At 39.8% G+C, this 12,342-nt stretch overlaps 1 protein-coding gene and 1 long non-coding RNA gene across 3 annotated transcripts in view; one reads left to right on the top strand and one right to left on the bottom strand.

Moving 5' to 3' along the window:
- LOC138832077 (uncharacterized) overlaps window positions 1-12,342 on the top strand; it is a 28,244-nt gene that overhangs the window by 189 nt on the left and 15,713 nt on the right. Inside the window, exon 2 of the long non-coding RNA XR_011373497.1 lies at window positions 2,697-2,844. This is a non-coding gene — a long non-coding RNA (uncharacterized lncRNA). The remainder of the gene's footprint in view (window positions 1-2,696; window positions 2,845-12,342) is intronic.
- Window positions 7,577-12,342, bottom strand: part of Ankrd29 (ankyrin repeat domain 29) — a 57,216-nt gene continuing 52,450 nt past the window's right edge. For both annotated transcript variants that reach the window (XM_070029436.1, XM_070029437.1), the window contains one exon: window positions 7,577-8,558. In XM_070029436.1, coding sequence (XP_069885537.1) covers window positions 8,475-8,558 — 84 coding nt within the window. In that variant the 3' untranslated portion in view covers window positions 7,577-8,474. The remainder of the gene's footprint in view (window positions 8,559-12,342) is intronic.

The following is a 12,342-nucleotide window of genomic DNA, read 5'->3' as shown; positions in this document are numbered from 1 at the left end:
GTGACGTGCGGTGGCCAGACGGTGGTGGTCCGAGTGGGGCGGGGCGGGGCGGGGCGGGGCGATCAGCAACTGCAGACACTCGGTTTGTTTACTGTCAACTCGGGCCTCGTTTGGGAAAAGCGGGAAAAGCGCGAAATCGCACCACCTGCTGGCCCGCCCGCGCCTAGCACTGAGCCCGATGGGACAGCTTGACCACCAACTTGAACCCCAGGGAAGTTTGACCACAGCTAATAGTTTTAGGTTCTAGGCAAAAGAAGGTAGCAATAAATAAATAAAATAAAACTTGGTATCTTCGTTTTAGAGTCATGCATTATTATATATTTTGGGTTTGTACTTTTCTTGCATTCATTTCTGGTAACATTTTCCTTTATATTCCAGTTATTCCAACCATTAAAAAAACACCAGCATTAAAAAAAAATTGAAACTTTGAAAATACACAAAAGTTTAGAGACCAAAACCACTCATAATCCCTTTGTGATGAATGTTAAAAGTGTTTGTTGTTTTTTGTTTGTTTGTAGCTCAAGCTTGTAAAGCTACTGAAATGAGAGATTAGGGGATTGTGGTTTGAGTCTAGCTCAGGCAACAAAAAGTTGGTGTTTTAACCAATAGCTGCATTCAGTGGCATGTGCTTGTCATCCCAATAATTCTGGGAAGCAAAAATAGGAGGACTGTAGTCTAGGCCGGTCTGGGCATAAAGTGAGATCCTATATTGAAAATAACAACACAAAAGGTCTGTGGAGTGATGCAATTGGTAAAGTACCTACCTGCTTAGGAAATATGAAGCTGTAAATCAAACCCTGATACTACCAAATATTTGACAATACTCAGTACCACTCCTTTTCTGAGCACCATTCAATGTTGATCTCAGGAGAAAGAAAAAAAAACATAAGGAGGAATGAAATTATTCTTATGGGCCTTCATAACTGTGTATTAAGCATCTTTTAGAAAATGATGTCGTTGAAAACATTGTAGATATAATATGTGGATGTTTAAACTAAGTAAGATATCCCGTTTCATCTTGCTTTTTCACATTTAGTAAAATGTTTTTGTGCCTCATTACTTTTAAGATATTCTTGAGTATACTGAACACTTCTGAAGGTAGATTTATGTAACCCAGATCGCCAAACCAACAAGTATCTCAGAACAACTCAGTTTCTCTACTTGCATTTCTGGTTACATGTGTACATGTGTCATCCCAATAACAACTCTTGAATTTTACTTTCTGTATACTTCCTCAGGCTCCTGTGCTTGTCTGCACTTTCTGTGCTCTTTGCTTTTGTGATTCTGCATCAAAGTCTAAAAGCTATTGAGTATTTCCCTTGTGGAGAGAGAGGAAAATTGACCCAAGGCAAAATTCTGTTTAGCTGGCAAATGGAAGGGGAAAGCTCAAAATATACATGTTAATAGTTTTTGATCCATTACATAATTTATTTAATCAATCTCTTTGTGGACATTGAGTTTGACACTGTTATTGGAAACAATTATGTACTGAACAGCTTTGTGCTTAAATCTTTGCAACAATCTATTTTAAACAGAGTTGTTTTTTTTTTCTTTTTCTAGTACTGTGTTTTGAACTGGGGCCTTGCTCATGCTAGGCAAGAGTTACATCCTTATCTGTTTTTATTTTGAGACAGGGTTTGTCAGAGTTGCCAAGTTTGGCCTCAAATTTATAATCTTTCTGCATCAGCCTCCCAAGTAGATGGGATTACAGGCATGTGCCACCATGTCCTACACAAAATTTTATATTGTTGGACCAGAAGAAATATACATCTAAAATTTGATTATTGCCAAATTGACTTTCAAAGAAAGTATAGCTTATACTCTTGTCAACAATATTTGGGAATATCTGAGTCCTTGCCCCCATCCCCAATACCAACAGTTTGCCATTCAGAGAAATAGAATCTGTTGAAAAATAGAATCTGTAATTTCTTTTATTTCTTATTTTTAAAAATATTGCGTTGGACATGGTGGTACATGCCTGTAATTCCAGCACAATTGAGATCTTTAATTTGTATTTCCTTAATATAAATATAAGTGAGAATAAAATATTTTCATATTTTTAAAAGTGACTTTGGCTGGGCACTGGTGGCTCACACCTGATCCTGGCTACTCAAGAGGCTAATATTGGAGGATCATAGGTTGAAGCCAGCCAAGCAGGCAAGTCCAGGAGACTCTGTCTCCAATTAACCACCAAAAAAAGTCATAAATGGAGCTGTAGAACATGAGCCTTGAGGACAAAAGCTCAGAAACAGCACCTTGGCCCTGAGTTCAAGTTCCAGGACTGGCACACAACACAAAAAACAAACACAAACTCAAAAACCCAAACCCTTACTTAAGCAAGCTGAATTTTATAGACATCTTTATTGAAAACAGCTTACAGCTATAACTCATGACTTTTAGTAGGAATGGTTATGACTGACTCAGACTTAGGGCACTGCTCATCAGCTTTATGGAGAAGTGTTAGTCATCCTAGAAAAGCACTTGAATTGGTTAATTGAGTCACACATAAATTGTGTAACTTCCACTCCAGTGAGTGGAGAAAAATTTTGTAGTTTAGCACTGAGGGTTTTAAATGGATTCTGTTAGGCAACACATTTTCCTTTTCTTGGGGGTGGTTTTTGGTCAAATCTTTTCTAAAATAGGGGATCTGATTCCTTTAAAGACCTTTTTTTCTTTTTCTTTTTCTTTTTTGCCAGTGCTGGGACTTGAACTCAGGGCCTGGGCACTATCCTGAGCATCTTCTACTCAAGGCTAGCAGTCTACAATTCGAGCCACAGCACCACTTCTGGCTTTTTCTGTTTATGTGATACTAAGGAATGGAACCCATGGCTTCATGCATACTAGGTAAGCACTCAACTACTAAGCCACTTTCCCAGCCCCCCTAAGACCATTGTTAAAACTTTAACTGCATCAAGTAGTAACAATAACCACATTTTCCTTCACTGAAGACTAGAGAGTTATTTCCTAGTAGGGAGAGAAGACAGCAGAAGTCATTCTTTCTGTTGACAAGATGAAGTTAACAAGACACCAAAGTATGAAATACTCAGAGGTAGAGTGCTTGCCTCGCATGCATGAGGCCCTGGGTTCAATTCCTCAGCACCACATAAGCAGAAAAAGCTGGAAGTGGCACTGTGGCTCAAGTGGTAGAGCACTGGCCTTGAGCTGAAGAGCGGAGGGACAGGGCCCAGGCCCAGAGTTCAGGCCCCACAAAAGACAAAAACAAAAAACAAAAGAATGAAAGGCCTTAGTTAGCTTCCTTTATTTATGAAAACATGTCATCATACGTTTATATGTTAAAATTGTCTTACAAATTATTGACAAAAATAAGTGTAAGATAGGCTGGGAAGAGTGCAAGGAAAAATATTCTAAGACTTTTCAGCCTAATTACATAGTTTTTAGACTAAGGGCTAAGGACAATCGGGAAGCCTGTGGAAACTTTCTCTGTTACTAATTTACCTCATTGTGTTCAGTAGAGTAAGCAGAGGGAAAAGGCAGCCTGGCAGGAGAGTCCAGGCGGATATTAAATTATTTTAATTTTTCCTATAGAGTATATGTCTTGGTATGTTTTGTGTTGCTATAACAGCATACCTGAGACTGAGGGTTTATAAAGAAAAGAGGTTTCTTTAATTCACAGTTTGGAGGCCCCAAAAAGGTGATCTTTCTTCTGGATACATTAAAACATGGCAGATGGTTTCACACAGTGGGGCACAAGCAAGTGCAGAGTAGTGCTTGTAGAAGAGATCATAAGAAAGGAAGAGAGCTCAGCTCCCATGGCTCATACCTATAGTCCTAGTTCAGAGATGGCTTAGATCCTGAGTTCAGGCCTCCAGACTGGCACAAATGAAAAAAGGGAAGTGACTGGGGAGGGGCTCTTTATTAACAATCCTAATGTCCCCCTCTGAGACTCACCTGACTGAAGATCAGATTTGTCACAGTCCTTTTGATGACCATCATCTGGCCTGCCCCAGTCACCTCCCACCAGGCCCCATTGAATTACAAGGTCATCTATGTCATCAAACACATGTGTGTAATGAAAATCTTCTGCAATTCAATTACACAGATGATTTGCATAGGAACTGCCAGTTTTATCTCTGAGGATACTGAGCTAACAAAATTGCAAATTAGATTAACATTAAAGAATCATGGGGGCAGAATGGTTTAAGGGGTGACATTGATCAAACTGCATTGTACTCATAAATTGACATATTGAATTAAAATAATTTTGTACAACTACCTATATAATAGTAACATGAATCATTTACATGTGTGCAATCTAAAATGAAATTCCCAATATTGTTGTGTTAGGCACTAGTAGCTCATGCCTGTCATCCTTGCTACTTAGAGGAGGCCGAGATAGGAGGATCATGGTTCAAAGCCAGCACAGGGAAGGAAAGTCCATGAGACTGCTTTTTAAATTTTATATATTTATTTTAATTTGTAATTTTTGAACTTTAAAAAATTTTTTTTGGGGGGTCTGGTTGTGGGGCCTGAACTCTGGGCCTGGGTGCTGTCCCTCAGCTCTTCAGCTCAAGGCTAGCACTCTACCACTTGAGCCACAGCACCACTTCTGGCTTTTTTTTTTTTCTTTCTGCTTATGTGGTGCTGGGGAATGGAACCCAGGGCCTCATGCATTGCAAGGCAAGCACTCTACCACTGAGCCATCTTCCCAGCCCCTTAAAATTTTTTTTTAAAATTTAATTTTATTGTCAAGGTGATATACAGAGGGGTTACAGTTACATATGGAAGGTAGTGAGTATCTTTCTTGTTGAACTTATCCCCTCCCTCCTTTTGCTCCCACTTTCCCTCCCTCTAATTCCCCCTCCATGAGACTCTTATCTCCAATTATACATACACCAAAAAAGCTGGAAATGGAGCTATGGCTCAATTGGTAGAGCCCAGGCAATAAGTTCAAGCCCCAGGACCAGCACACACACACACACACACACACACACACACACACACACACACGCACGCACACACACACACGCACACACACACACATGCACACACACACACACACACACACACAAATACTGTTGTGTTGAAGAATTTTCTCGGTATGAGATTTGGAGGGGACAAACCATGTTTGAAACACAGCAGCATATAACTTGTGTGGACCAGCACACACACACACACACACACACACACACACACACACACACACACACACACACACACACACACACACACACACACACACACACACACACAAATACTGTTGTGTTGAAGAATTTTCTCGGAAAGAGATTTGGAGGGGACAAACCATGTTTGAAACACAGCAGCATATAACTTGTGTCCTTTTTTCCCACCTCCATATTTTGAAGGACAAGGACATGAGCTGATGTGGGACAGAGACATGAAAAATCCTCATATAGCACGATGGATTGTGCTGGAAGGTGAATGAGACAATCCTAGCCAAGTGCTTAGCACCTACCTATCCCTTTACAAATATTAGTTTTTGCTTTTTTTAAACTGTTGCTACAGTAATAATCTGTGATTATTAAGAAAATAATCTGCAACACATTCCAGTAAACCTGAACCTGTAAAATTCTGCTAACTCGGGCACCCAAACCATCTTGTTTTAAAGGTAGGAACTCAGTTTTTCATCCCTCTATCCAGTAGGCCCCCATCTCCAATTGCAGCCATCTCAGTGTAACTGCAGGAAGCTTGATATCAGGAGGTGCTGATTTCCTGTAGGTATCCCTCCCAGGGTGGTTAACAATGAGCGGTAGCTTCCTGTGGTTGCAGAGGGTGGATAGGAAGAGAGAAAGCCAAAACAGTCATGAGGGGCTTTTCCAGGTTCCCAGTGTTGCTTCTAACACCTGAAGTTCTGCAAAGTCATCAGCGATTTCATAAGAGAACACCACCACCAGGACTTGTGGGTGGGGAGTGGGCATCATAGACACAGAAATGGACACCAGGAGCTTTCCATTTCAATGTCTTTGTGAGTAGCCCAGGGTTTTTGTTTCTTTCCTGAATGAAAACTAAATGTTCTCTATAGTAGAAATAACAAAATCTTAAGTCCCTTCAGGATCCCAAATGTCAATTTATTTTACTAACAGAGTTGTAGTAATTGCTCTAAAAATTGTATTCCATTAGAAGTAACTGTTAACTGAAAGACGGAAAAAAGCAGCAAAGGCAAATTGGGTAGTATATTAGCTTTATTTGCAACTACAAAATGGAATGTGTTATCAAATAAACATATCCTGATAATCTTTTGTAGTTCAGTTATGCAGATGATTTGCATAGGAATTGGCAGCTTTAAATCTTAGGATACAGAGTTCACTGAATTGTGAATTAGATGAACATAAAGTATCACTTATATGTGTACAAACTAAAATACAATTTTTAAATAATAGACCTTTTTTTTCTGTCTTTGGTAGGCATTTAATCCTCTTCCCAGACAAACATCAAATTATAATCTCATCTAGGTTAGGTGTGATCCTTCTAAACCAGATCTCTTATCTACAGCAAGAAAGCCTCCATTAAATATTGTTAAAGCTACTAGGTTCATTTTTACCACCCTGATATTATTCAAGAACATTAGCCACCTAAAACAATATAAGGAATAGACCAAGGACAACATATTTTAGTAAAAAGCATTAAGTTTGTTATTCTATCTTTTGTAACTTTGTTGTTAGTAACCCTACTAGTGTTTTGTTTTGAATCAGTGCTTAACAACTATTTTTGTTATGATGGTTAACTAAAGGGAAAAATATAAAGCATTTAAGGCCACATTATTTTCTTCTTCAAAATGGATATAGGTTTTTAAAATTCCCATATGGGAAAAATGTGTATATGAATAACTGCAGAATAAAAGTCTGTCAGTGAGGAAATTGGCACTGCTTTTAAGCTAGGACAATGTTTATGTTTGATGTTTTGTCAACTGATAGCTTTCTAATCTCTTATCTTGAAATTAAAGTAAGAACCCTGTAGGGTGGGGCAGGCTTGTACTAGCAAGAGAGAGGCTGAATTCACTAGTGTTGAATTGGTGATCAGCACTTTCAAAAAAGAAAGAAAGAAAGACAGAAAGACAGGCAGACAGACAGAAAGAAAGAAAGAAAGAAAGAAAAATAAAAGAAATGAGACTGTAGATTTTTGCAGAGCTACTGAGGCCATAGCTATCTTAGAGAGCTGTAGATGGCTCATTAGTGGTTTTGCTTATGATAATGTTTCAAATAAAGCTTTTAATGAATTAATCTTAAACAATTTTGAGAGTATTTTAATTAAAAAATTTTATTCCATACTTTACTGACTTACAGACAATGCACTTAGTACTTCTTCATTTTGGTTAAACAAAACTTAGTTGGTGATTCAGTTTCCCTCCATCATAACATGAGTTCACATAGAACATTGTCTAGAAACTAAAGTAGAACATCATAAAACAAAAAAAATAAGAGAAATAACACTAGTGTTGATTAACTTGTGTGTGTAGTTAGGCACTGACAGAGACAGTTAGACACCATTGATTATCAAGTGCACTGGTTATAAATTTTAGTGACCTCCTTCAAAGAAATAATTCCAATAGAAGACTCCTTGAATCAACCCAAGAACATGCAGAGATGAACACATTAAATACTAGCAATCATCTTTTATTACTTACACTCCAGCAATACATTAGGTTTGCATATAATATGATTTCAAAGCCATTCTATCAAGCAATGCAGTGTTGGAAGCTTAAGATTTCAGAGCATATTAGGTCTACTTACTAGAACCAAAACTGGCACCAAAATAAAAGCTCAAAGAGACAGGGCTTCTATTTCCTGTGATTTGTAATTTCCAGTTTCTAAATTTTCACTGGTTTCCTAACATACCGACAAAGTTAAGTAAATGATTTTATACTTCAGGAGTAAGCTTCAGGTTAACAAGCATACAATTTGTCTTTTCTATAATTCAACCGTCCATCTTTGTAAAGCACCTGATGAGATGTTGGAAGTGGCCCTTGGGTAAAGTATGCCTGCACATCATTGATTTGCATTAATTATGGCTATGATCTTTAGGGGGAAGAAGAAATGACATACATAGATTTTGTAAAACATGATGAACCTATACATTTTAGCACATCTACATGGCACACAAAACAAAAGTGCAGCAATTCATTGAGTCAACCGTTCATTCTCTCAAAGGGACACAACTTTCTGTGTCTTTGCTTAATTCTGAAAACCCTGTCCAACCTCAAGTTTTAACTGAGGAAGCCACGTTAGTATAGTTGCAAATGTAGAATCGGTGACAATGCCTGGCCTGGACTTGGGTAACAGGATCGTGTGAGAAGCCCACTGAGAGTGAGGGAAGGGGACCCCTGAGCTCTCCTGTTCCTGAATCTGTGCTCAAAGCACAGCTATCAGCCAGGGACCCGCAGGGCAGACATTCTGAGTATATTATTTCTTCAAAGAATTTCTAGCACTGTTTGAAAGCCATTTGTTTTGGGACAATATGGTTAAGGTTTCTAGCTTTCTGTGTAAAATGGAACTAAGTTAGCTCTTCCTGTGTCCTTCTTTACTACGGAGGAGATGCAGTATGTGTTCATTTTTGGTTAGTTCTGCTGGAAGTTCATTGGCCTGAAAGAAGACGAGATGGACATCAGTAACTCCTCATAGCTGCTGTGGCTTTAGATACCCACATTTTCTACCCTGCTAGACTCATACTTTTGTATTAAGGCAATACAGATCTCCTTTAAATGTATACACATTATACATTTAAACAAATATATAAATGTTATCTTCTTGTCTCCATGATATTTGTGTGTGTGTGTGCGCGCGCACGCGCGTGTGCATGCACGCACTCGTGCATGCACGCACTCACATGCATCCACGTGCACCTACTGGGCATATGCGGCTACTCTCTGAGTCTTGAACTCAGGGCCTGGGTATTGTCCCTTGGCTTTTTTTGCTCAAGGCTGGTGCTCTACTACTTGAGCTACAGCTCCCATTTCTGGCTTCTTGGAAGTTAATTGGAGATAAGCATCTCATGGATTTTCCTGCCTCAGCTGGCTTTGAACCACAATCCTCAGATTTCAGCCTCCTGAGTAGCTAGAATTACAGGCAGGAGCCTGCAATTGCAGTTTTTTTCCCCAAGTCCTGGATAGCTTACTAGCAAAAACTGATCACTTTAGGCAGTCCTGAACAGAAGTGTACAGGACTAAATTAAAAAAGAAAGGCAATTGTGACTTCTGCTAGCTTATCACAAGCCAGGCCAGCTAATAGAAAACAAATCCAACTATCTGGGACAGAGATAAGTAGAGGCTTTAACAGACATGTTATCTACAAGCAATTCAATGGTAGGAACAGGGAAATAATACTTCTATATGCTAAGTAAAATGGTAAAAGTGACCCTTGGCCTTGGCTGTTCCATTGCCCTTCCTAATGGGTTTCTTTTCCAAATGCCCTGAATATATGTATATGTATATGTATGTACACATATAAATATATATGCATCTATACATGCATGTTAAGTACTTAGAAACTGCTTTGCTAAAAAGCACTGAATCCTCACCTGGGAAAAAGCCTCACATCCTTGCTCTCATTTTGCATCTGTCTCCATTTTAAACCCTTGGTTCCCATCCCTGCACATAGTAGGCATGTTACTCACTCAAGTAGTGTCTGTCTAAAAAAACAAACAAACCCACAGATAACAAGTCTATCTTATTCCCTTTCCTGACTTAAAGGACCAAGATAAGATAACCTAATGGCCCTACTATCTTATATAATGTCTTATTCTGGATATCCCCAGAGCACCTGAAAGTTTTAGTGATTAATCATTGCCCTAAGCTTGTAGTCACCTTGGATTTGGGGAATGACCAGGCTACCCAAAAAACTTCTTTATGATAGATGGAAGCTTTACTGAAGCAACCCCAGGACCAGAACTGAGGTAACAGTAAGACTATACCTTTGACCAGGTAAGCACACCTCTTTTCCGGTGCCCCAGTTGCTCCTCTATTTAAACCCAAATCTCATGTTGTACCTATCTCATATTTAAAGAGAAGCTAACTTTCCTTCCTCCCATCACTCTGCTCTTTTTTTATTGCTTCCATTTGCTTTCTTTGGGACCAGTGTTGGATCTGATATGTTGAAAGTCTCAGAGTCAGGGCTCTGGCCTAAGACTCCAAGTATGTGCATATGGAACTAGAGCTCCATTTCCAATTAAGATTCAGGGTCTGGGGAAGGGGAGGCAGGCACCATAACTGGCTGAGAAGGTATCACAAGAAAGCCCTTCAAAAAGCTCAAGAAGCAGATCAAGGAGAAAATAAAGAAGAGAAGGAAGATGAAACTTTCAAGTAGAAAAAAGAAAGAAACTCTAAGAGGTAAAAGTGAATGCACTAGGAAAGGCCCCCTGGCCATGGGCAGAATTAAGACATTTGGCAAAAGGTAATCTGTTCCCTGCGCCTAAAAGATGGCGACTCCTGATTCCACTCTTATTGAACATCTAGATTCCCTGCCATAGTAGTTCTTGCCACCTACAGAATAAAGTGTTGTCCTGAGGGTGGTTGTACATTGAAGAATAACATTTTTTCTTTTGGTAGTGGTACTATGGTTAACTTCAGGACCTTGTACTTTCTAGGCAGGCACTTTTGCTACTTGAGTCACACCCTCAGCCATTATTTTGGATTTTGGCTATTTCTGAGATGGGAAGGGGTCTTATTCTATGTCCTGGCTGGCCTGGACTCTGATCCACCTATTTGTTTCCCTACTTAGCTGTATGATAGGTACACTGCTACAGCCATCCATTGGTTGAACTATATAGGTACACTGCTACAGCCATCCATTGGTTGAACTATATCTGTGTCTCCCAAGGATCATAGGTTTGAGCCACTGATCCTGGCTATGAAGAATTTTTTTGTGTGTGCCAGTTCTGGGGCTTTAACTCAGGGCCTGGACACTGTCCCTGACCATCTTCTGTTCAAGACTAGTGATCTACCCCTTGAGTCATAGCATCACTTCAGGCCTTTTCTGTTTATGTGGTACTAAGGAATGGAACCCAGGGCTTCATGCATGCTAGGCAAGCACTCTATCATTAAGTTATCTTCCCAGCCTATAAGTATCTTTTGTAAAAAAGATAACAACAAAAACATTTTTAGCTCTGGGTACCTGAACCCAGGGGCTTCACTCATGTTAGACAAATATTCTACCACTGATCTACATACCTGGCTCCTTGTTTTTATCTTCAAAACAAATTTTTGGACACAGGGCCTCATTATGAAGCCCACAATGGCCTTAAACTCACAATCTTCCTGCCCCAGATACCCAGGTGCTGGGATTACAAGTGTGAACCACCATGCATGCCTGTTTTGCTTTAAAAAAGTTCCAACACAGCAATAGAAAAATTCAGTGAGTATGGAAGTATGGAGTAAAGTGAAGCTATCTTTTAATGTCTTCTATTAATAAATATCAATCTCATGTCTTCCTTCAGAAAACCAGAAGTGGCACTGTGGCTCAAATGGTAGAGCATCTGCCTTGAGCTGAAGAGCTGAGGGACAGTGCCCAGATGCAGAGTTCAAGCCCCACAACTGACAAAAAAAAAAGTTTTGTAGTTTAGATTTTTTCATAAGCCATTCTTCCTGCATCTGGGCATGTGACAGCAGTGTAAGTAGATGTTGAATACAAAGAAGTAAAATGACAGTCGTGTGTGTGTGTGTGTGTGTGTGTGTGTGTGTGTGTGTGTGTGTGTGTGTGTGTGTGTGTGTGTGTGTGTGTGTGTGTGTGTGTGTGTGTGTGTGTGTGTGTGTGTGTGTGTGTGTGTTGGTTCTGGAGCTTGAACTCAGGGTCTGGGCACTATTCCGGAGTTGTGTCCGATTCCCCCCTCCTTCCCCACCCCCTCCAAGGCCAGTGCTCTAACACTTGAGCCACAGCTCCACTTCCAGCTTTTTGGTGATTCATTGGAGATAAGAGTCTCATGGACTTTCCTGCCCAGGCTGAGATCTTCAGATCTTAGCCTCTTGAGTAACTAGGATTATACGTGTGAGCCTTCAGCACAAGGCCATTTTTTTTTCTATTGCTATTATGAACTCTGACTTCCAAGTTTGGCCTCACTGTAAACTAAAGATTGAGAATGATTAAAATAGAGGTTGGTTTAGTATCAGTGGCATGTACATCTGTCAATATAAAAGCCCCTTCCCCCTCACCTCCATGGAGTCACCAAGCACAGCACAAATGATGCTCAAGATGGGAAAGTCCTACTCTGAGAGATGGTGATGAACTGCCAGGACATTTTTAGGACACATCTCTGATGGTAGAACAATCCTTACTTCCTGTAATGACTGCTTTATTGGCCTCCGTTGCTCTTGCTGGGAGCCTGAACCATTATCAGTGGAAAACCATTGCTAATGTAAGGCTTGCAGTACAATTC

The sequence above is a fragment of the Dipodomys merriami genome, unplaced genomic scaffold, assembly GCF_024711535.1.
Source record: "Dipodomys merriami isolate MVZ:Mamm:240054 unplaced genomic scaffold, mDipMer1.0.p SCAF_2, whole genome shotgun sequence".
NCBI classification, from domain to species: domain Eukaryota; kingdom Metazoa; phylum Chordata; class Mammalia; order Rodentia; family Heteromyidae; genus Dipodomys; species Dipodomys merriami.
The sequence above is the reverse complement of the archived record's forward strand: the minus strand, read 5'-3'. Positions and strand labels throughout refer to the sequence as shown.